At 43.5% G+C, this 25,877-nt stretch overlaps 1 protein-coding gene across 1 annotated transcript in view; it reads left to right on the forward strand.

Annotated features, from left to right (window-relative positions):
* The first annotated feature begins 2,553 nt into the window (after positions 1 to 2,553).
* epg5 (ectopic P-granules autophagy protein 5 homolog (C. elegans)) overlaps positions 2,554 to 25,877 on the forward strand; it is a 145,090-nt gene continuing 121,766 nt past the window's right edge. The window contains exons 1-6 of the mRNA XM_080183999.1: positions 2,554 to 2,628; positions 3,227 to 4,300; positions 15,151 to 15,391; positions 16,127 to 16,263; positions 19,830 to 19,937; positions 22,133 to 22,206. Coding sequence (XP_080040125.1) covers positions 2,584 to 2,628; positions 3,227 to 4,300; positions 15,151 to 15,391; positions 16,127 to 16,263; positions 19,830 to 19,937; positions 22,133 to 22,206 — 1,679 coding nt within the window. The 5' untranslated portion in view covers positions 2,554 to 2,583. The remainder of the gene's footprint in view (positions 2,629 to 3,226; positions 4,301 to 15,150; positions 15,392 to 16,126; positions 16,264 to 19,829; positions 19,938 to 22,132; positions 22,207 to 25,877) is intronic.

Consider the following 25,877-nt stretch of genomic DNA (forward strand, 5'->3'; position numbering starts at 1 on the left):
GTTCCACCCGCACAGCCCCAAAAATGCTCCCCATCAGGACCCTCCACATGATCCAGTTTTGCATGAGTTCCCCGTGATAAGTTCCTTGCATTAACACCTGTCATAGCCCCCACTCAGGCCCCACCCTCCTGAAACTGCCCCTGGCACACAGGTGGTGTCCAACTGGCACCACCAGACCTCCCAACTAGCACCTTTGGGGTGTCTGGTTGGCCCCACCAGTGAACCAATTGGGCCCCACCAAGTGGGCACTGCTCAATTGGCACTGCCTGACCATGCCCCCGATGACCCCCCCGCCCCTCCAGGGGGCTTCAATAGCCTCCAAACTTCCACAGCAGGGTCATCAGACCAGATATCCGCTTATAGTGATTCGAGTCATTATCACCGTGCCCGAAGGCTGGTGAATTCCACATGCTGGGATTTGAATGGACCCCACACCTCATCCCGTCCCACGCCACCCCCCCCCCCCCCACACCTCATCCCGTCCCACCCCACCCCCCCACACCTCATCCCGTCCCACCCCACCCCCCCCACACCTCATCCCGTCCCACCCCAACCCCCCCACACCTCATCCCGTCCCACCCCACCCCCCCACACCTCATCCCGTCCCACCCCACCCCCCCACACCTCATCCCGTCCCACCCCACCCCCCCACACCTCATCCCGTCCCACCCCACCCCCCCCACACCTCATCCCGTCCCACCCCAACCCCCCACACCTCATCCCGTCCCACCCCACCCCCCCCACACCTCATCCCGTCCCACCCCACCCCCCCCCACACCTCATCCCGTCCCACCCCAACCCCCCCACACCTCATCCCGTCCCACCCCACCCCCCCCACACCTCATCCCGTCCCACCCCACCCCCCCACACCTCATCCCGTCCCACCCCAACCCCCCCACACCTCATCCCGTCCCACCCCACCCCCCCACACCTCATCCCGTCCCACCCCAACCCCCCCACACCTCATCCCGTCCCACCCCAACCCCCCACACCTCATCCCGTCCCACCCCACCCCCCCCACACCTCATCCCGTCCCACCCCACCCCCCCCACACCTCATCCCGTCCCACCCCACCCCCCCCACACCTCATCCCGTCCCACCCCAACCCCCCACACCTCATCCCGTCCCACCCCAACCCCCCACACCTCATCCCGTCCCACCCCACCCCCCCCACACCTCATCCCGTCTCACCCCACCCCCCCACCTCATCCCGTCCCACCCACCCGTCTTCCCCCCCCACCCCACCCCTCTTTCCCCCCATCCCCTCTTCCCACCCCCCATCCCTCTTCCCCCCCACCCCACCCCTCTTTCCCCCCCGCCCCCCATCCCACCCCTCTTTCCCCCCATCCCCTCTTCCCACCCCCCATCCCTCTTTCCCCCCCGCCTCCCATCCCACCCACCCCACCCCTCTTTCCCCCCCGCCCCCCATCCCACCCACCCCACCCCTCTTTCCCCCCCGCCCCCCATCCCACCCACCCCACCCCTCTTTCCCCCCCGCCCCCCATCCCCTCTTCCCACCCCTCTTTCCCCCCCACCCCCTTTTCCCGCCCCCCCATCCCTCTTCCCACCCCCTATCCCCCTTTCCCGCCCCCCCACCCCTCTTCCCACCCCCCACCCCCCTTTCCCGCCCCCCCACCCCTCTTCCCACCCCCCATTCCCCCCCGCCCCCCTTTCCGCCCCCCCCACCCCCCATTCCCCCCCGCCCCCCTTTCCGCCCCCCCCACCCCCCATTCCCCCCCGCCCCCCTTTCCGCCCCCCCCACCCCCCATTCCCCCCCGCCCCCCTTTCCGCCCCCCCCACCCCCCATTCCCCCCCCGCCCCCCACTCCTCTTTCCACCCCCCCACCCCCACCTCTCTTTCCGCCCCCCCACCCCTCTTTCCACCCCCCTGCCCCCCATTCCCCCCCACCCCTCTTTCCGCCGCCCCCGCCCCCCCACCCCCGCCCCCCTCCCCCGCCCCCCCTTTCCCACCCCCCCACCCCCGCCCCCCCTTTCCCGCCCCCCACCCCCGCCCCCCCAACCCCCACCCCCTTTCCCGCCCCCCACCCCCGCCCCCACCCCCCCTTTCCCGCCCCCCGCCCCCACCCCCACCCCCCCTTTCCCGCCCCCCGCCCCCACCCCCACCCCCCCTTTCCCGCCCCCCGCCCCCCCTTTCCCGCCCCCCACCCCCCCTTTCCCGCCCCCCACCCCCCCTTTCCCGCCCCCCCGCCCCCACCCCCCCTTTCCCGCCCCCCCGCCCCCACCCCCCCTTTCCCGCCCCCCCGCCCCCACCCCCCCTTCCCGCCCCCCCACCCCCCCTTTCCCGCCCCCCCACCCCCACCCCCCCCTTTCCCGCCCCCCCACCCCACGCCCTCTTCTATCCCTCCCACCCCTTCCCGATCCCATCGCAAATCTTCCTCTCCTCCTCCTGCGTCCCCTCCCTTCCCTGTTCCACACTATCTCCAAATACTCCACTCCCTCCCTCGCCCCCCGGCTGGTCACTTCCGGCCTGTTTCCTCCCCAGCGCATGCTCAGTCTCGCGTCACGCGGCAGGGTTGTGACCTGTGACCTTTGGCCCCGTGACTTTGCGGATCGGCAGCTCGCGATGGCGGAGGCGGTGCGGCCGAGGAAAGCTCGGCCGGTAGTAAAGGTAACAGGCCTCGGAGAAGCAGGAGAGAGAGTGCCGCTGTGCGGGATCCAGCATCGTAGATGGCGGTTGTTAAGACAGTCATTGCCCCGGGAATAGATGTCAGGATTGAAGAGGGGGAGAATATTTCTGTCTGCATCAAGTGTTGGGCTTTATCGCAGCTTGTCTTGTTATCTCCCTACAAATAATCATATATTTTCCTTCCCCAGTGTCTCATTGGTATCACACTTTACTGACTATTGATAGCAGCCTTGCTCCAGTAGAAGTCTCTGTACTTAAATGAAAAAAAGGCACATATTTGGCAATTAAACTGTTGTGGTTTAGTTTCACAAGTAGTCCTCATCAAATTTAATTTTTCGCCACAAAGATCTATTGTTTACATGTGAAACATGTTCGATTTCGCAAAGAAATACAAAATTCCCCATTTCTCTTAAAACGCAAACCACAAAGGGTGATTTGTCCCTTAGATGAAATGGAAACTTGTGACCACAATGCAGAATGTTTTGCCCCAATGACGGTGAATAAACAAGGAAAGTGAAACTGATGTCTGTGAGACTATATTAAAAGCGGGCTAACTTGAAATGTTCTATTGGATTTTCAGGACAAAAAGAAAAAAGTTACCACAGAAATCAAAAAAAAGGAAAGTTCAAAGCCGGAGTCAGACCAGGAACCAGTTTCTAATGTTATTACAGAAGCAGGACTTTCTTCATCCGGTTTTACAACTGTTGACAAAAGCCAAAAAGAAGAAACTATTTTAAAACCTAATGATGGGGGCCAAAGTGAACATCACCAATTGCTTCCAGATTCATTGGTAGCTGAGAAGACTGTGAAAAATACTCAAGAATCTGAATCATGTATAGCAGCAGTATCCATTTCAGTTGTTGAATCTGAAATTGATTCAAAACAGCACATTGTTTTAGATAATGAACGTCAACAGATTCATGTGGATCAGACAAAAAAAATAAACAATCACCATAGCCATTACAATAATACTGTGCTCCAAAAGGTGCCTGAAATTCCAGAGGCTAATGAATTATCTTGCTGTAGTAAGTCCATTGTTGGTCAAAATGAAGAAACTTTGAAGGATACTGGTGATGTTAAACCTGCTGTTTGCAGTGCTTCGGACCAAATGTTATTGCATTCTAAAAATATTTCTTCACAGGAGATAACAGTTGATTTTAAGGAAAAGGAGATCACGAAGGATGACAACCAAAAACCTGCTATTTTAATACTGGATGAGCGTGCAAAAGGGGCTATTGATATGAAACTGCATAATATCACTGCAGATCTTCCTGTACAATTGACCATTGAGAGATTATACCCTGATTTGCCATTGGAGTTCAAGGAAAGCTCTGAACCTGCATTCACTGAGCAGGTTTCACCTCATTGCAGGACACTGTATCCAGCAATTCCATGTGAAGTTGTCCCATTCTCAAAAGAGGAGCTAAAAGTGTTTGCATTGGGTTCGTGGCTAGAAAATGTCGATACATACACTGAAGAATTTCTTTCTGTGGCCAGTCAGGATATAAATGATCTTTTTGAACTTCTTATGAACTATAGGAGATGTAGAAAACAACTTCTGCTGGCTGAGGCAGAACTGGAGACAATGATGTGTGATTATAAGAGTACCAAAAAGAGGCTGTGGACATTCAAGGAAGAGCAACTGACTATCCAGGTCAGTTTTTGTTTTTAGTTTTGCCCAGTTGATCTTACACTTAGTCTTATAAATAGAATTAATGAGTTAGTGATGTCTTTAGTGATGAGCAGAAACAATGTTGTTTTTAGTTCCATTTATTGGCACCCTATTATGGCGAGCGGAACTGGATTTTGAATTGTATTTCATTCAGTTCTGATGAAAGGTCATAATTCTGAAATGTTAATGCTCTTTGTATTCCATAGTTTCTGCCTGGCCTGAGTGGGTGTTTTTAGCACTTTCTATTTTTATTTCAGATTTTCAGAATCTGCAGGATTTTGCTTTTGTATTGAGTTCAGTGCTTGGTCCATCTGTCCTATTAGAGTTGCAAGTCTAGGTTGTATAATCACCTAGTTCGTGCTGATACCAATACATGGAAACATGATAAAATCTGAAGTTTATTCCTTTGCTTGGGCTACAGATGTTGAGACCCAAAGAATAATTTTCAAAACCAATGATAAATAATTGAAGTTCTTTTTATAAAATTACCAGGATAAGAAATGCAGCTTAGTTTGTTTTTGCATGTTAATTTTCTTTTATTGATGTTCTAAATCATTCAGTTGCTCCGTCTCCAAAGCTTGGATCTGCTGTTATTATCCAGGATCTATCTGACTATCGATTTTGTTTTGTCTCATAGTTTTCTTTAAACAACAGTAGCAGAGGGTAACAGGGGTTCCCAAACTTGGGAATAATATCAAATTAAGGATTAGGCAAACTGCCTCTCTCTCATAAGAACATAAGAAATAGGAGCAGGAGTAGGCCATCTAGCCCTTCGAGCCTGCCCCGCCATTCAGTAAGATCATGGCTGATCTGTCATGGCTCAGTTCCACTTTCCCGCCCTCTCCCCATAACCCTTAATCCCCTCTCTTATCAAAAACCCATCAACCCGCGTCTTAAAAATATTTAGCGAGGCAGCCTCCACCACTTCAACGGGCAGAGAATTCCAGAGATTCACCACCCTTTGAGTGAAGAAGTTCCTCCTAAACTCCGTTCTAAACCACTCCCCCCCCTTGAGGCTGTGCCCCCTAGTCCGACTGTCCTTTCTGAGCGGGAAGTGTCTCTCCACCTCTATCCTATCCATCCCATTCATCATCTTATATGTCTCGATGAGATCTCCCCTCATTCTCCTAAACTCTAACGAGTACAAGCCTAGTTTATTCAGCCTCTCCTCATAGCTCAACCCCCTCAACTCTGGCATCAGCCTAGTAAACCTCCTCTGCACTCCCTCCAAGGCCAAAGTATCCTTGCGTAAGTGCGGCGACCAAAACTGCACACAGTACTCCAGCTGCGGCCTCACGAGTGCCCTATACAGCTGCAGCAAGACCCCCCCTACTTTTATACTGTCAGTTCAGATACTGCTGAAATGCTGATCAATGCCTCTGACATCTCCAAACTTAACTATTCCAATGTTTTTCTCATCAATCTCCCAACCTCCCACCTCCATAAACTTCAGCTGGTGCAAAACCCTGCTTACTATTTCTAAGTCCTACTTGCACACCATTCCATCCTCATTGAACCAGTTTGGTTTCCAGCCTTCCGACATCATAAATTCAAAATGATAATCCATGTTTAAATTCCTCCATGGACTTGATTTTCCCTATCTTTTTAACCTATTTTAACATTGCAGCACACTCCTCCCAGACCAAATTCTTTGATTCCAGCTTGTGCATTTATTCATTCCTTTGTAATGAAATTCTTGTTTTTGATCCAGCAGTTGCAGTTTGGGAACTGTAATTCCTGCAAGGCCTTGGGATGTCTGCTCATGTGCCAGCCTGAAACCTGCCACACGTATGCAGTTTGGGTTTTTTAAAAACATAGCCTTTCAGGCATGTGCCGGCCTAGAAAAGGCTGCACAAGTGTAGTTAGGTTTTTAATTATTTAGGCTGGGAGTGGGCTCCACACGTGGGCAAAGAAATGAAACCTCAGATCAGGTGACTTGGAACCAGAACACCATTTGAAAGGAGGTGTCCCTGGACACTGAGAAGCAAACAGGGAAGAGAAGGGGATATGGAGAAGGATCCAAACCAGGGAGTGAGATATAGAAATCCCAGAAACAAGTCCCAGACAGGGACAAAGACAGTGGTCAGAGATCCTGTTGAGTCAAGATAAGTGACAGGAGCAAAGGAAAGGGCTCCAGGTTACAGAAAGATTTACAGTGAGTATGCTTGGCCGAAGATCTGAAAGTTCTTGAAAGGTGAAGCTTAAATATACTCTGATCCAGGGGACAGGAGCCTCAGAAGGTGGATCATAGTTGAAGCTGGACAAGCGGGGGAACATTTGAAGAGAATTCCAAGATGTGATGCTCAAGTCATATTGGAAATCCTTGTGAGAAGGACAACGTTTCTGTGAGACTGGTTGGCTCACAATGTGGCAGATGCTTGGGTGGAAATCCATGGAACCTGCTTTGGTCACAACTGTCATTAGCTTTGGAATGTAGCATGTCTGACCACAGTTGCCTGTTAATTTATATGAACCTCATAAACTCTAACGTTCAGACTACGTCAGGTAGATAATGTAAATTGTTGTATCCGAAGTTGTATGTGTCTGTAAACTTATTGCTGAGTAAAAGAATAGTGCGATTTAGTAATTTGTATTGAGATCTTTCCAATCTTTTTGTCTGGTGTAACATAGTTCATTTTCCTTGTTTCAATAAATGTTTCGTTCTTTGAATTAAAAATTTATCAGACTCCTGTGAATGTGTTCAATAACTTGCTCCATAGTTTCTTTAGAAAATAAGGTTGGACTCTAGGATCTGATTTGCCCAGTCTTAACTTTAGCGAGTACCATAATACCTTTACTCCATCATTGGCTGTTGAGTACTCACTTTCTTAGATTCTCTTCTATAATTCCTTTTCACCTCACAAGTGCCCTCCTCTGTTTAAGAGCATCCTTAAAACTCCTGCCTTTGGCCAAGCTTGTGATCAGTTCTGATCGATCTTTCACTTGGAATTCAATTTTTTTTTATGTATGTGAAATGCCTTGGAATATTTCTTTCTATCAAAGTCACTATATAAATCCAAATTGGTTTTTCAAAATGGATAATTACATAATAGGGTGCAGATTAACAATAAAAAACAGTGTAAAAGGGGAATTTACTTTTTTCATTCTTGGTGGTAGAGTGAAGCTGGCAAATACTACCCTTTGCTACTTGCCCTGAATAGTTGGTGATAGATGTTCTTAAAGAGCTGCAATCTTAAAGTGCTGATTGTGCTTCTAGTGTTTAGTAGGGAATTCTAGAATACCAACCTTACTAGTAAAGAAATAACGATGTGCATCAAAGTCAGATTTGAATGTGAAGTTGGATCAGGAAGAGGTTGGAAATGCTTCTTGGGGTTAAGGGGATCAGGGGATATTGGGTTCGATGATAGGGATGAGTGACCTACTCCTGCTTCTAGTTTCTAAGTTGAAGTGAGGGCATTCCTACAATATTTTTGCAGTTGTCCTTGATGCTAGCAATCATGAGAAGGAAGATGCTGTAAGAAGTCTCACAACACCAAGTTAAAGTCCAACAAGGCTTATTTGGTAGCGTAAGCCACTAGCTTTCGGAGCGCTGGCTGCCCCTTCATCAGGTGAATGGGATCCAGCTCACCTGATGAAGGGGCAGAGCCCCAAAAGCTAGTGACTTGTGCTACCAAATAAACGCTGTTGGATTTTAACCTGGTGTTGTGAGACTTCTTACTGCGTTTACCCCAATCCGATGCCGGCATCTCCATATCAAGGAAGATGTTGCCAAAGTAACCTTTCTGCAGTGCATCCTGTGGCTAATACAATAACACAGCCACAGTGTAACTAGTAATTGATGGGATGGATGTGAGTTAAGTGACAGATGTTTTGCTCAAGTGAAATGCTCTGTTGTAAATGGTATTGAATATCTTGACTCCATACAGTTGGCTATCCTCTTGACTTGAATCTTATAATGGAGGCTTTTAGGTGAGCTACTTGATACCTTGCCCAGTTTCTACCATGCTCTTATAGCCACAGTATTAACGTGCTGTTTCTGATCAGTTGTCACTCGATATTAGTGGAGAGACCCTAAATTATAGTGGTATCATTAAGATCACAGAGATACGGGCTTTCTGTGATCGTCATTAACTGTGAATACACCCGTTATAAACACAACCCGGTTGTTACCCAGCTGCTGCTGGTGTGGGCTGCTTCCTCATCAGAGGAATTATGAGTGGAGCAGCACAGTTTAATTGTCAGGGAAAGCCCCTGCTTCAACATAACCTTTGAATCTGAAGGAACCTTACTGAATGCTGGCAAGTAGATATTGCTTGATGGCACTATTGATCGTTCTTTCCAGCATTTTTCTGATGATTGTAGTAGGCTTATCTATTCAGCAAAGACTGATTTGATAGATTATTGTCACACGTATCAGTATTCAGTGAGAAGTTTTTTTCCTTGCATGCTATACAGGCAAAGCATACCATTCATAGAGAAGGGAAGGAGTGCATAATATAGTGTTACAGTCATAGGTAGGTGTAGAGAAAGTTCAGCTTAGTGCGAGATAGGTCCATTCAAAAGTCTGATGGCAGCAGGGAAGCTGTTCTTGAGTCGGTTTGTACGTGATTTCAGACTTTTGTATCTTTGTCCCGATGGAAAGTAGAAGAGACAATGCCTGGGGTGCATAGGGTCCTTAATTATGCTGGCTGCTTAGCTGAGGCAGCAGGGTGTGCAAACAGAGTCAGTGGGTGGAAGACGGGTTTGTGTATTGGACTGAGCTTCATTCACAATCCTTTGTAGTTTCTTGTGATTCTTGGACAGAACAGGAGCCAAACCAAGCTGTGATACAATCAGAAAGAATGCTTTTTACAGTGCATCTGAAAAGTTGGTGAGAGTCGTATCAGACATGCCAAATTTTCTTAGTCTTCTGAGAGAGTAGAGGTGGGCTTTCTTAACTATAGTGTTGGCACAGGGGGATCAGGACACCTAAAGACTTGAAGCTCTCGACAGATGTGGGATTCAATTTCAGCCATTGTAGATCATTGTTATCTCAATGTTTTGTGTTTAAACCACCAGATAGTGGGAACAGTTGATAGGTGATGGTCATCAGATTAGGTTCATCCTTTTGTTTAGTAATAAGGCATAACTGGGCAAAAATTCCATTGTCAAAGCTATCTCGATCAGCTCAATTAGGAGTTAGAATAGTCCATGGAGACTTCAGTTTTCCTTTATTATAGTGCAGATTTTTCTTTTCATCATCCGTGTCAATGAAGAATGAATGGGCTGTCACTTGGCTTTTCAGACACAGGACCATCAACTGTCCACTCCTACAGCTAGCTCTGACGTACAGGTTCTGAGCCACTCACCGCTGGCATTTTATCAGGATCAACATTTGTTCTGTCCCATGCACTCAAAAAAATTCTTAATATTTCATGGAAAGTTTGAAAGCATGTCATAGTTAAGTATATGGGTAGCAATGTGGAAGAATTCAACCTGATTTACATAAAATTCAATAAGCAGCTCCAAAAAAAATAAAATCTCTAGTCTGACATTGTAAATTAAATCTTGGTTTGAGTATGAATTAGAATTCCAATGTAATATATTGAAATTTTCTATATTTCTAAATGATTGGATTGATTGGGTATATCATTTACTAGCATGTTAAATGTATCAGAATTTGCAACCTGGCTAACAGACTGAAGCTCAGAATTCCAGTTCTTACATGGATGTAAATCATTGTAAAATTGGCAAAAGTTGGGATAATGCTTTCTATGTTTCTATTTCGAAATCTAATATTCTACCTAACAGTCATTGAGCCAAGCGTTTTTAAAACCTTCAACTTTACTTCTGCCTTAACAGTGCTTTGGAAAATAAAAATCGTTAGGCAAGAGGTAAGAATAAACAATGATCCCAATTCCCATCCCACTCAGCTAAATCACCTTATTTCTTGTTACCATGCTCCAACTGTCTTCTCCTGGTTTTGTTGAAGTACAAATGTAAACACCTGTTTGAGGATTGAGCTGAGTTGTTGAATGAAAATGGAAATGCATTGCAGGTCTGTTAATATCTGGAGAGAGAAACAAGAGTTAATATCACAGGTCTAAGGCATCTACCTGGCAGTATAGAGAATTGCCTAAGTATGTTCTACATGCAAAAAGCAAGACATATTCAACCCAGCTAATTACTGGCCCTTCAGTTTATTTTGAGTCATCAGTAAACTGAAGGAAAGGAATTATCAACAGTGCTATCAAGCAACATTTATTTAGCAATAACCTGCTCACTGAAGCTCTGACTGGCTGCTAATAGGGCCATTCAACTCCTTACTTTATCTCAGCCTTGGTTCAGACATGGACAAAAGAGCCAAACTCCGTGGCTAAGGTGAAAATGACTGCCCTTGACATCAAGGAGCCCTAGCAAAACTGAAGAGAATAGGAATCAAGGGTTGCAGTCATACCTGGCACAAAGAAAGATGGTTGTGGTTATTAGAGATCAAGCGTCTCAGTTCCATTATATCACTGCAGAAGTTCCTCACAATGGTGTCCTATGCCCAACCATCTTCAGCTATTTTTTCAAGGACCTTCCTTCTATCAGCAGGTCAGAAGTGCGGATGTTCACTGATTATTGCAGTGTTCAACATTCATAACTCAGATACTGAAGCAGTCCGTGTCCAAATGCAGCAAGACTGTATGGTATTCAGGTTTGAGCTTACAAGTGGCAAATAATATTCACGCCACATGGTGCCAGGCAATGACCATATCCACATGAACTAAAGACAGCCAGCACTTGTAAAACGATACCTGAACAAGGATCAAGATTGTAGGTGAGAAAAATGAACAGAAAAAGTAGGAGGGTAATTAAAATCTAATGAGGAAGTTCGGCATGGAAGTGATATTTGGAGGCACCAACTATTTTCCAATTTCTGCAAGTTATCAAAACTGGCTCAAATTATCAAGCAGTCCTTGCAACTTATCTCTACTTTTCAACAGAGATCTTTATGGAGGAATCACCTATCAGATGTAGCTGCTTCCATTGCTAGTTGGATAAATTTATGGTGCAGAAAACAGCAAATGATTCTGTCTTTAGGACCCAAGTGCTGTAGATGAATATGTATCAAGTATCTGCATGACTTTACTGCCGCTCCATAACATGTTTGTCAATGTGGTATAGCTAGTGTTCAAGTGGAATATCAGTCATGCATGTCTTCTAGTCTGCATTGTTTGGGTACACTGAGGGAGAATTTAATGTGACCAATCAACCTAACCTGCACATTTTTGAACTGTGGCAGGAAACCAGAGCACCCAGAGGAAATGCACACAGACACAGGGAGAATGTGCAAACTCCACACAGACAGTAATCCAAGCCAGCAATTCAACCTGGAACCCTGGCAATGTGAGGCAGCAGTGCTAACCACTGTGCCACCCGATAATTGTAGCGTAGACTGTGTAGTGAAGATTCACCTGAATGATACCAGGATTGGAGATTTTATTCCAGATTAGAGGAAATTAATAAATGACCTATTGGGGTTTTCAAAGTTTTGAACAGCTTTAAGAGGCTAAATAATGCAAGATTCTTTCCTTTCTTTGTGTGTGGGTACTTAAATGTTATAATAGAATAATTAAGGAGATGGGTTAGAACTTAACAGAAGTGAGTATTTAGGCAAGACCAGTGTTATTTAGAAAGGGTTTTGGATCAAGTGATATGTCAGGGAGCTGCTTTAGGAATGCTCACACTGTAGAGCTTGTATTCACACAAGCAAAATAAGTTGAGTGACGTGCAAATATATGTCTGTAATTAGACAAAATGCTTTGGACCAAAAGGTTAATTTCCTCTTGGTTGCATCAGGGAGTTTAGGATTTACAAGCAATGCATATTTCTCAGCAGCATGTTATAGCTGCTAATTGACCCCAGGTTTGTCTATTTCCTGCAGTGGTACATTGTGGTACGTAACACATCTGATTTGTCATAAAGATTGTCATAAAAGAATAATGCAAATAATTTTCTACACCCACGTTGTTCAAGCATCAAAAGTTTTAGCAATTTTATTTCTAACATGAAGTTCCTGTAGTTTATGGACTGTGTCTGCAGCTTCTTCTGGACTAGAGCTGTTAAGTTGACAATGAGCAACTTTTCTTGGTGTCAGTTGCCTTCCTTGAGTGGCTTGCTTATTAAGCCATATCTCGTATCAGCTGAGTAGTCTTTAAAGAAGGGTAGTGTCCTATGTCCAACCATCTTCAAATTGGCTCCAAGAGCTATATTCCTCCCCTCCCCTCCCCTGCCTCATTCTTCTGAACTCCAGCAAATATAATCCTAACTGACTCAATTCTCCTCGTACATCAGTCCTACCATTCTTGGAATCAGTCCGGTAAACCTTCAATAGCAAGAACATCCTATCTCGGGTAAGAAAACCAAAACTGCACACATTATTGCAGGTGTGGCCTGAATAAGGCCCTGTATAATTACAGCAAAACATCCCTGCCCCTGCACAAAAATCATCTCATTATGAAGACCAACATACTATTTGATCTGATTAATTATTGTCACATGTATTAGTATACAGTGAAAAGTGTTGTTTCTTGCATGTTTTACATACAAAACATACTGTTCATAGAGAAGGAAAGGAGAGAGTGCAGGATGTAGTGTTACAGTTATAGCTGGGGTACAGAGAAAGATCAACTTAATGCAAGGTAAGTCCATTCAAAAGTCTGATTGCTGCAAGGAAGAAGCTGTTCTTGAGTTGGTTGGTATGTGACCTCAGACTATTGCATTTTTCTTCCAACAGAAGAAGGTGAAGAGAGTATGTCTGGGGTACGTGGGGTTCTTGATTACATTGGATGCTTTTCTGAGGCAGCAGGAAGTGTAGATAGATTCAGTGGATGGGAGGCTGATTTGTATGATGGACAGGAATTTGTTTGAGCCCCCAAAACAAATAATGCCTCTTTCAACCCAAGCACAACAGAAATTCATCCGAGGAGGAGGAAACATGCTCAGGGGAGGACGAGGCATCCATGGCTGATGAGGGAAGTCAAGAACAGCATAAGAGCAAAAGAAAAAGCATAAGGATTAGTGGGAAGTCAGAGGATTAGAAAGCCTTTAAAAAGGAGCAGAGGACAACTAAAAAAGCAATAAGGGGGGAGAAGATGGAATATGAGTGTAAGCTAGCTAGAAATATAAAAGAAGATAGGATGAGTTTTTCACTATATAAAAGGTAAGAGAGAGGCAAAAGTAACCATTGGACCACTGGAAAATGAGGCTGGCGAAGTAGTAATAAGAAGCAAAGCAATGGCAGAGGAACTGAATCGTTACTTTGCATCAGTTTTCACGGTGGAAGACACCAATGGGATGCCAGAACTCCAGGAGATTCAGAGGGCACAGATGAGTGTAATGGCCATCACCAAGGAGAAGATTCTGGGGAAACTGAAAGGTCTGAAGGTGGATGAATCACCTGGACCAGATGGACTATACCCCAAGGTTCTAAAAGAGATCGCTGAGGAAATTGTGGAAGCATTGATGGTGATCTTTCAGGAATCACTGGAGGCAGGGAGGGTATCAGAGGACTGGAAGGTAACTAATGTATCACTGCTGTGTAAGAAGGGAAGGAGGCAGCAGACGGGAAATTATAGGCTGGTTAGCCTGACTTCGGTCATTGGCAAGATTTTAGAGTCCATTATTAAAGATGAGATCGCAGACTACTTGGAAGTGCATGATAAAATAGGACTGAGCCGGCACTGCTTCGTCAAGGGGAGGTCATGTCTGAGAAATCTGTTAGAGTTCTTTGAGGAGGTAACAAGGAAGTTAGATAAAGGAGAACTAGTGGACGTGATTTCCAAAAGGCCTTTGACAAGGTGCCGCATGTTAAATAAGTTAAGTGCCCATGGTGTTAAGGGTAAGATCCTGGCATGGATAGAGGATTGGCTGACTGGTAGAAGGCAGAGAGTGGGGATGAATTCTCAGGGTGGCAGCCAATAACTAGTGCTGTGCCTCCGGGATAAGTACTGGGACCATAACTTTTCACAGTATACATTAACAATTTGGAGGGAAGAACTGAAGGCACCATTGCTAAGTTTACAGATGATACAAAGATATGTAGAGCGACGGGTAGTATCGAGGAAGCAGGGGGACTGCAGAGGGACTTGGACAGATTAGGAGAGTGGGCACACAAGTGGCAGATGGAACGCACGGAAAAGTGTGAGATTATGCACTTTGAAAGGAGGAATGGAGGCATAGACTATTTTCTAAATGGGAAAATGCTTAGGAAATCAGAAATACAAAGGAACTTGGGAGGCATTCTTCAAGATTTCCTTAATGTTAACAGTGTGGGTTCAGTCGGCAATTAGGAAGGCAAATGAAATGATAGCTTTCATGTCGAGAAGGCTAGAGTACAAGAGCAGGGTTGTACTCCTGAGGCTGTTTAAGGCTCTGGTCAGACCTCATTTGGAGTATTGTGAGCAGTTTCGAGCCTTGATTACGAGCGTGGAGGGGGATGTTGCAGATCCTCCTGTATGTGGTTTTTGAATGTGTGCAATAAACTAACCTGAGTTAGTTTACTAAAACTACTTACTAGATCACACTAAAACTGAGGGGTTGAGATCTTCCGTTTACAGATCAGGTGTTGACACGAAAAAACAGTGCTGTTTGAACCAAACTCCCACCTGTCCGTAACATGAAGGAGGGTGAGCCTTTAATGGTGCACATGGCCTTTACAATGAACATGCTCAAGAATTAAATGGCTATATTCCTAATTATATTTATGTACAGACACACTTGACTTTTAAAAACGAATACATTTTGTACTGGGTGTTGTTTAATTCTACTGTTTCTACATGGAAGCCTACACCTTCCTTCTGGCTTCCTCCATTGTTAACTTCACCTTGTTTTTTTTTAATTTATAGGGTGTTTGTGCTGATCAATCAAAAGTTACAGGCTATCATCGATTTCAGACTGTGGAGATGAACAATTTGGTTCTTGGAGAGCTGAAAAGGATCTTGGATATTAAAGCTGATCATTTGCATCAAACGCTGGCTTTACATGCCTATACCTCAGTGCTTTCTCGCCTACAGGTGGAATCTTACATTTACAGGTTGTTGAACAGCTGTTCAGCATTTAGAGTAGTAGCAGTTCTGCAAAGACAAGGTTAGTATACAATGAGTCAATAGTTCATTTCAGTGTGCATTTATATCTATATTTCTACTTGACACTAATCCACTAGGGCTTTTTAATTGGTACTAAATCCTAAAAATGTCCCTTCTCCCATTGAAAAGTGCAAATAGCATCTTTATTTTGACCATGTCTGATTGTATTGACTTCAAGGCAAGGATTCTCTGTAAAAGAATAAACTCCTGCAACTATGAAATAAAAATTCTGGAAATGAATAAGGTCAAGTAACATCTGAAACAGAAAGATAAATAGATTTGGGATCACCCCCATCTCTACAACCTTTTCCAGCTCTGCAATCTTTCCATAACTGTTGTTGGCCTCATGCCACGTTGACAGCCTTGCCATCGGCGTTTGGTAGGATTCTTTCCTACTTTTATTGGTAGTTATATTATTGTGCAATTTTAATATTAGCAGTTTAATATCATGTCGTTAATAGCTATTAGCAACACTAGTTCCAACTTGGATAGGAATCATTTTGTCGAATTCAATCATGTATCCATCTGTGATATATTCCCTTAGCTTAATGTTTTGTCTATTGTTAATCATATCTATACTCATGGAAAATGTAAATTTAGCAAATACAGAATAAAGCCCACAGTTAGTTTTAAAATGGAATTACCCTTTTAAATGTGATTTTAAGTTTAATTTTAAATAATAAACATGATGAAAATGCAATTTTGTAGCATGGCACTTATTCTTACTTCCATACAGATGATCAAGAAGTAGATTGCAGCCATTCAGATCTGCAACTTTTAAAAGAAAGTATCAGTGTACTCTTCACTTTTACCCGAAGGACAAATGAAGATAGTCAATTCCATAGTGATATCCTTCTCTGGCTACAGAAATTGGTATGCAATTACAATATTGGATCTTAAAATGTCTTAGATAATTATATTGTCCTGTGGATGAATTTAGTGCTTCAGTTTCTTCCTCATCCTACTCTCATACATCGCTATCGGACATTAGTAATACTAATTGTATGCTGTGCTCAACATTTAACACCCATTTATAGAGTCATAGAGGTTCACAGCATGGAAACAGGCCCTTCGGTCCAGCTTGTCCACGCTGCCCTTTTTTTTAGCGAGTAAGCTTGGCCCATATCCCTTGATAGCCATCTTACTCATGCAACTGTCTAAAAGCTTTTTAAAAGTCAAAATTGTACCTGCCTCTACTACTAACTCTGGCAGCTTGGTCCAGCCACTCACCACCCTCTCTGTGAAAAAATTGCCCCTCTGGACCCTTTTGTATTTCTCCCCTCTCATTAAACCTATGCCCTTTAGTTTTAGACTCCCCTACCTTTAGGAAAAGATATTGACCACCTAGCTGATCTATGCCCCTCATTATTTTGTAGACCTCTATAACATCACCCCTAAGCTCCCTGCGCTCCAAAGAAAAAAGTTCCAGTCTATCCAGCTTCTCCTTAACTCAAACCATCAAGTCCCAGTATATCCTGGTAAACCTTTTCTGCACTCTTTCTAGTCTAATAATATCCTTTCTATTATAGGATGACCAGAACCGTACACAGTATTCCAAGTGTGGCCTTACCAATGTCTTGTACAACTTCAGCAAGACATCCCAACTCCTGTATTCAACATTCTGACTAACGAAACCAAGCATGCCAAATGCCTTCTTCACCACCCTGTTCACCTGTGACTCCACCTTTAATGAGCTATGAACACGTACCCCTAAATCTCTTCATTCTATAGTCCTCCCCAATGCCCTACCATTAACTGAGTAATCCATTTCTTTGAACTGTGCTGGTCTCACATAATTTAATTATTACATACTCATCATTATGTATATACATGTTGCGTCACAAAACTGCAGTTCTGTGGCCATGTGGGGAAAAAAAACAATCATAGAAACGCTATGTTGTAGAAAGAGGCCATCTGGCCCATTGAGTCTGCACTGACCACAATCCCACCCAGGCCCTACCTCCATATTCCTACAGATTTACCCGTTGATCCCTCTAACCTATGCATCTCAGGACACTAAGGGGCAATTTTAGCGTGGCCAATCAACCTAACCCGTACATCTTTGGACTGTGGGAGGAGACCAGAGCACCCAGAGGAAGTCCTTGCAGACACAAGAAGAATGTGCAAACTCCACACAGACACTGACCTAGGAATCAAACTCAGGTCCCTGGATCTATGAAGCAGCAGTGCTAACCACTGTGCTACTGTGCCACCCTTTTACCATTCGGTCCATCTAACCTACACCAATAACAATCCCACCCAGGTTTGATCCCCATGACCTCACATATTTACCAGCTAAGGGGAAACTTAACATAGCCAATCAACCTAACCCAGACTCGAAACATTGCTCTATTCTCTCTCCACAGATGCTGTCAGATCTGCTAAGATTTTCCAGCATTTTCTTTTTTTTTGTCTCAGATTCCAGCATCCACAGTATATTGTCTTTATCCAAGAAGATATATTGGCCTTAGAAGGTTTACAGCGCAGATTCATATGTATTGATCCATTGGGTTAAATGATGAGACTACTGTGCATAAATCTGATTTGTACTCTCTCACATTTTAGAAAGTTGAGGGGTGATGTAATCTAGAAAATCATAAAAGAGATTTGATTGGGTAGAATCAGAAAAATGATTTCCTCTGGTGAAGGAAATTCGGATGAAAAAAACTAACGAACTGTAACAGTGGAAAAATTCCTTATCCGCTCTGTTCATGTCCCTCATAACCTTGTACACATCGATCAGGCCACCCCTCAGTTATCTCTGCTCCAATGATAAAACCCAAGCCTATCCAACCTCACTTCATAAAATAAATTTTCCATCCCACACAGCATCCTGGTGAATCTCCTCTGCACCCCCACTGTATTAAAATTTCTGAAAACTTTGTAAGAATGCAATTCAATTAGATCATTGCTGCACATCAACTCCATTTAACTGCCTTTGTTCCATCACCCTTGATATCCTTACTCAACAAAAACCTTAAAAATGATTTCCTAGATTACATCAACTTCCTGAAACGTGAGAGTGCACAAATTAGATTTATGCAAGTAGTCTCATCATTTAACCCAATGAACCAGGTACGTATGAATCTGCACTGTAAACCTCCTAAGGCCGATATATCTTGGATAAAGGCAAAATACTGTGGAAGCTGGAATCTGAAACAAAAAAAGAAAATGCTGGAAAATCTTGGTAGATCTGACAGCATCTGTGGAGAGAGAATAGAACCAAAGTTTCGAGTCTGGATGACCCTTCATCAGAGAGTTCTTTTTTAAAGTCCAGTGCCTCAAATGTAATGCCGTATGTTTAGAATGCTGCGTACAATTCTGGTTGCCCTGCCATAGGAAGGATGTTATTAAACTGGAAAGAGTGCAAAAAAGATTTACAAGGATGTTACCAGGACTGGAAGCTTTAAATTATAAGGAGAGGCTGGATAGGCTAGGACTCTTTTTCCTGCAGCTTAGGAGAATGAGGGATGACCTTATAGAGGTTTATAAAATCATGAGGGGCATAGATAAGGTAAATAGCCAAGGTCTTTTCCACAGAGTAGGGGGATCCAAAACTAGATGGCATAGGTTTAAGGTGAGAGGGGAAAGATTTAAAAGGGACCTGAGGGGCAACTTTTTCACACATGGGGTGGTGCATATATGCGATAAGAAGTCTCATAACACCAAGATAAAGTCCAACAGGTTTATTTGAATTGTCAGAGAGGGTGCGTCTATCGAATGAGCTGCCAGAGGAGGTGGTAGAGGCAGGTACAATTACAGCATTTAAAAGGTATTTGGACGTGAAAGGTTGAGAGGGATATGGGCCAAATGCAGACTCAAATGGAACGAGTTCAGTTTAGGAAACCTAGTCGGCATGGCCGAGTTTGACCTAAACATCTCTCTGACTGTAACCTCCATAGGGTTCTGACTTAAAATCAGTAGCTAAAGCATCACTTTCTCACTTTTTTATTCTAATTCCCTTACAATAAAGAGCAACATTCCATTAACCATTTTTTATAAATCTCTATTCTTTTGCTCTGGCTTTTAGTGATGTATACACTAAATTCCATTGCTGCTCTGCAGCTCCTAATCTCATTGAGTTTCATGTCATGATTTTGATGACTCATTCAGTCTGTCAATGACCCTTTTTACATTCCTCCTTCCATCCACACAATTTTACTATACCTCCTAATGTAGTGTCATATGCAAACTTGGATAAACAATTCTCTATTCCTTCATCCAAATCACTATTATATGTGGCTAAAATCTGAGGCCCCAGAAGAGATTCTGAAAAACGGTTAAATTTGGTTTTAAAGGTGTAACCGATTAGAAAAGTTACTTTTCTGTGATGTTTTCCTTCATCTTAGCTGTGAGACAAAGCAATTTATAGAAGTCACCTTGTCTTATTTTCTGTATTATAATTCTATTTGTTAATTAATAATAATGAATCCTTTTAGGTTGCAGTGTTACACAGAGTTGGCTCTGCTGCTGACCACCTCTTTCTTCTGAATCACATTCTCAGATGCCCAGGTGGTGTCAGCAAATGGGCAGCCCCATTTGTAAAGGTATGAAACCATTGCAACCTTGCTTTTATTTTAATTTAATAATCAAAGAAAACTAGACTTTTTCAATTTCTGGAATGTTATGATTTCAGTTGTGGTAAAATACCAAGAATATCTAGCAGTACAGACGTCAATGTTTTATGGTTTGCCAGTTTGGATACTTTTTAAAACTGATGCACAGTACTTGACATTCAGAAACTCAGCATACTCTCTAAATTGTAGCTGCTTCAAGATATAGTTCAAAATGTTGCCAAGGGGTTTTTTGATTCACGAACAAATCCCCAGAGACTGCCACAGCACAGCCGGTGATGGTCTCTATAATTTCCTTTTTGTAATTGAGTGTATTGATAGTTAATTATTTGCCTAATTGTACAATTTTTAAGGAATTTTTTAAAAACTCGAAGTAGCAAAAGCATAAATATGACCTGTACTGTACCCAATTCAAAAATGTTGGCAATAATCATTTTTTTAAAAATCCACATCTATATTGTCGTTGAGCTGACAGTAGTGTATTGATGAGATATAATAATTGAGTAGTTATGTTATTAGATTAGTAATATAGATGTCTGAGCTAATAATCCGGAAAATTTGATGAATTCAAATCCCACTGTGGGAACTTTAATTCAATTTATAAAAAAAACTACATTTTTTTTAGAAACTGATATTAAAAATAAATACCCAGCTGCCGGATTGTACTGGAAATCCTTAGTCTGCAATCGTCTGTAGTTTGTGTCAGAATGAGCAGTAGGAGGAAAGGTTAATATGCCAGACATCCCAAGGAAACTAATATTGCATCAGGGTGAAGGACTTGCCAAAATTAACTCAAGAAAAAGAATGGTACTAAAGAGTGATAGATCCCCAGGGACACATGGGTTTTCATCCCAGGGTTTTAAAGGAAGTGGGTGAGAACATTGCAGGTACGCTAATTAGAATATCTTGAAGTTCTCTTGACTCGGGAATTGTACCTTTGCATTCAAAAATTGCACAGCTTACTTCCCTATTTAAGAAAGGTAGGAGAGGGAAATCAGGGAATTATCAAACAGTTAGCTTAAATTTGCTCAAGCCTCTAATTAAGAATAGAGTGATGAAGTACCTTGAAATTTTCAGCTGATCTGAGTGAGCTAACATGGATTTGTAAAGGATGGATTGTGCCTAACAAATGCAATTTAATGTTTTGAAGAGGTGCCTATAGTATCATAGAATCCTTACAGTACAGAAGGAGGCCATTCAGCCCATTGAGTCTGTACTGACCACAATCCCTCCCAGACCTATTCCCGTAACCCCACACAGTTATATACCCTGCTGATCCCACAACACTATGATCAATTGAACATGGCCAATCCACCTAACCTGTACATCTTTGGATTGCGGGAGGAAACCGGAGCACCCTGGGGAAATCCACGCAGACATGGAGAGAAAGTGCAAACTCCACTCAGACAGTCACCTGAGGCTAGAATTGAACCTGTGCCCTTGGTGCTGTGAGACAGCAGTGCTGACCACAGTGCCACCATGCACAGTGAATAGAAGAAAATCTGTGAATATTATTTATATGGACTTCCAGTGTGCATTTGATCACATTCTTCATAGATTCTTCATTCAAGGCAAATTATTGAATTGGTTAGAAAATCGATTAAACAGCAAGGAACAAGACAGGGATAATTGGAGATAATTGATTTCTCACAAGCATCTGCATTGAGGCTTCAACTATTCAGTATTTACTAACAATTTAGACAGGGGCAATCTAGAACAAGAGGTCACAGGTGTAGGTTGAGAGGCGGTAGATTTAAAACTGAGAAGAGGAACTGCTACTTGGAGAGGGTGATGACCTTGTGGAACTCGCTGCCCCATGGAATGGTGGATTCTGAATCATTAAATGGTTTCAAGGAGGGGATAGATAACATTTCTGATTTTTAAAAAAGGATAAAGGGATATGGGGAACAGGTGGGGAGGTGGATTTGAGACCAGGAAGAGATTAGCCATCATCAGACTGAATGGCGAAGCAGGCTCAAATGATTGAATTTGCTCTTGATTCCTATGTTCCTATATGACATTAATCTCAACACATATTTCAGTACACAAAGTATGTTAGAAAATGAAACGGTGATATGCTTTACCCAGTACTTAGTTGCAGTACTACACAGTTTTCCCTGCAATGAAATATATTAAGAGAATTTATCCAGCTTTTTTCTGCATTTCAGATAACAGTATTTGGTAATCCTTCGGGTATCTTTCTTTTTATGCAAGCCCTAGCCTTACTTCTGTCACCAATCAAGTAAGTAGCACTGTTTTTGTTACATGTTAAGGTTTCTTTAGTATTTTTGTTTTACTTCCTGCCCTGCCCATGCACTGGCATTATATCTGTGAGCATCAATACTATTGATAAGTCCTTTACCAGACAATACATGACAGCAGCCTACCTGGTATGTGCATTGGGTTGGGTTAACTACCCTTTGAAGAAATGTCTAACTCTACTTCTATCATTATAATGTGGAGATTAAGTACTCACTGCTTGGGGAATTATTCTTCTTTATGTGTTCATGGAATGAGTGTTGCTGACTATTCCAACATCTGTTGCTCATCCCTAATTGCCCATGAGAAGGTAATGGGATGCCACCTGCTTGAACCACTAGAGTCCATGTGGTGTAGGCACATTAGCAGTACTATTAGGGAGTTCCAGGATTTTGACCCAGTAGCAGTGATATATTTCCAAGTCAGGATAGGATGTGGCTTGGAGAGAAACTTGCACATGGTGGTGTTCACATGTATCTGCTGCCTTTGTCTCCTGTCGCAGGTTTGGAAGGTGCTGTTGAAGGAAATTCAAGTCATGATATTGATATATATGAATTCATAAAATAGGTATGGTAACATGATTAAGTGTCTACACTAGCAACCCAGAGTCATAGAGTCCTATGGCACAGAGACAAGCCTTTCAGCCTAAACTGGTACATGCTGACGAAAATTTTCTTTTGAAACCTTTCCTATTCACGTATTTGTCCGAATGCCTTTTGAATGTTGTTAATGTACCCACCTCAACCACTTACACTGGCAGCTCATTCCATATGCCTACCACCCTCTGTGTAAAAAAAAAAAGTTGCCCCTCAAGTTCCCACTTATTCTTTCCCCTCTTACCTTAAGCTGATGCCCTCTAGTTCTTGACTCCGCAGCCTTGGGAAAAGGACTGAGTGCATTCATCCTATCCATGCCTCTCATGATCTTATACACCTCTACAGGATTCCCCCTCAGCCTCCTACACTCTAAATAAAAAAGTCCTAGCTTGTCCAACCTCTCCTTATAACACAGTCCCTTGAGTCGTAGCAACATCCTTGTAAATTTCTTCTGCACTCTCTCCAGCTTAATAATATCCTTCGTTTAGCAGGGTGACCAAAATTGAACACAATACTCCAAGTGTGGTCTCATCAACGTCCTTTACAACTGCAGCATAGGTTCCCAACTTCTATACTCAATGTCCTGACTGATAAAGGCCAGTGTGTTAAAAGCCTTGTTTACTGTCCTGTCTATCTGTGATTCCACCTTCAGAGAACAATGCACCTGAACTCCAAGGTCCCTCTGTTCTGTTTCACTCCTTAAGGCCCTTGCCATTCACCGTGAAACTCCTACCTTGATTTTCCGAAATGCAACACCTCACACTGATCTATATTAAACTCCATTTGCCATTTCTCAGCCCACTTCCCCAGCTAATCAAGGTCCTGCTGCAATTTCTGATAACTTTCCTCACTGTCCACAATGCTGCCTACTTTAATGTCGTCTGCAAACTTAATAATTATGCCTTGTACATTCTCATCCAAATTATTGATAGAGATAACAAACAGCAATGGGCCCAGCACTGACTCCTGAGACACACCACTAGTCACAGGCCTCCAGGCCAACAACCCTCCTTCCGCTATTACTCTCTGCTTCCTATCATCAAGCCAATTGTGTATCCAATTTGCAAGCTTTCCCTGGATTCCATGCAATCTAAGCTTCCAGAGCAGCTGACCGTATGGAACCTTATCAAAGGCCTTACTGAAATTCATGTAGACTACGTCTACTGCCCTGCCTTCATCAACCTTCCTGATCACTTCATCAAAGAACTGTAAGAAATTTGTGAGACATGATCTCCCATGCACAAAGCCATGCTGACTACTCCTAATCAAACCCAGTCTTTCCAAGTGCATGTATATCTTATCCCTCAGAATCTTCTCTAGTAATTTACCTACCGCAGATTTAGGCTTACTGGTCTGTAGTTTCCAGGTTTTTCTTTGCAGCCCTTCTTAAATAAGGGCACAACATTCGCTACCCTCCAGTCTTTTGGGACCTCATCTGAGGCTAAAGATGATGCAAAGCTCATGGTTTAACTCCCAACATTGTGAAATTGAAATCAGCAACCGGTAATTTGTGGACTACCTGTATTGGATTGTCATAGAAATTCAACTGGGTACACCTGCTCGCCCTGGCCTACATATGACATCTGTTTGGTAATCTAAGGATGGGGAATAAATGATGCTGATACTGTGAGTCCTCCACCTGTACACTGTTACTGCCAGTCCTCTAGAATGCTGATGATTCTTGTTTGCCCAAGGCCATCCTGGTATTGAGATCATGCATTCAAGGGTCGTAAAACCAGGACACATTTGTTCCTTTGTTCTCTGTCAATAGCAACTTTTGTAACCACAAAGGCTAAACAACCCTGATTGCAGGGCCTGCTCAGCCTGCACTTCTTGTTTTTCCTTGCTGTAGATAGAACCACACCCTCAGCTTTTTATAGTTCTAATGCTTGTAAAGTTGGCTATTTTCCCATCATGTTTTGAAAAAGCGGCACAGTGGTTAGCACTACTGCCTCATAGCACCAGGGACTCGGTTCCATTCTGGCTTCAGGGAACTGTGTGGAGTTTGCACATTCTCTCTATGTCTGCATGGATTTTCTCTGGGTGCTTCCGTTTTCTTCCACAGTCCAAAGATGTGCGGGCTAAATTGATTAGTCATGTTCAGTTGCCCCTTGATGTTGGAGTTTAGCAGGGTAAATATGTGGGGTTATGGGGATTGGGTCTGGATGGGATCATTGTCGGTGCTTGCGCAAAGGGCTAAATGGCTTATTCCTGCGCTTAGGGATTCTATGAAGAAGCCTTGTTAGCCGTGCAGCTACAAAGATCAAACCCCTCTAAATCTCCTGTCCTTTACCTTAAATCAGTGCCCCCTGGTTATTGGCCCATCTACTAAGGGGAAAGGTTTCTTCCTACCTATGTCTCTCATAATTTTGTGTTCAAAGGAAAGCAACCCCAGCCTAACCAGATTCTCTTCAAAGCTGAAATGCTCCAGCCCAGGCAACATCCTGGTGAATCTTCTCTGCAGCCTTTCTAGTGCAATCACATCGTCCCAATAGTGTGTGAACCTGAGCTGCACACACTATTCTAACAGTGGCCTAATGAGAATTTCATAACTCTCCTGCTCTTATATTCTGTGCCTTAGGTAATAAAGGCAAGTAACCTAAATGCCTTCTTAACCACCTTATCCAACTGTCCTGCTTCCTTCGGGGATCTCTGGGCATGCATCCCAAGGTCCCTCTGGTCTTCCTAGCGTGCTATCATTCATTGTATATTCCCTTGCCTCGTGAGGTGCTAATTCTGTCAATTAAATTGAAGAAAATGTAATTTTATTTGGAGCAAGGGCTGCTATATCGGGCTTCCAGAAAGATTGCCTTTAAACTGATGCACATGACCTTCCTTTAATTGGAAGGAATTTCTGAATCCTATCGTCAATCATGCCGCTCCTTCATTTGTTGACAGGAAGTATGCTATGCTCTTAGAATGGGTACATTTTATACTCTTGCCAACTATTCAAGTATTTTATTTTCTTGTCTAACTCCATTTTGTGGCCAGACATGAGAGATTCTGACGAATAAAATATTTAGTGTTGTATTCAGTCTTGAATCACATTCATTGGTGC

This window comes from Carcharhinus amblyrhynchos, chromosome 1 (assembly GCF_965287045.1).
Source record: "Carcharhinus amblyrhynchos chromosome 1, sCarAmb.v2.hapA, whole genome shotgun sequence".
In the NCBI taxonomy this organism is placed as follows: Eukaryota; Metazoa; Chordata; class Chondrichthyes; order Carcharhiniformes; family Carcharhinidae; genus Carcharhinus; species Carcharhinus amblyrhynchos.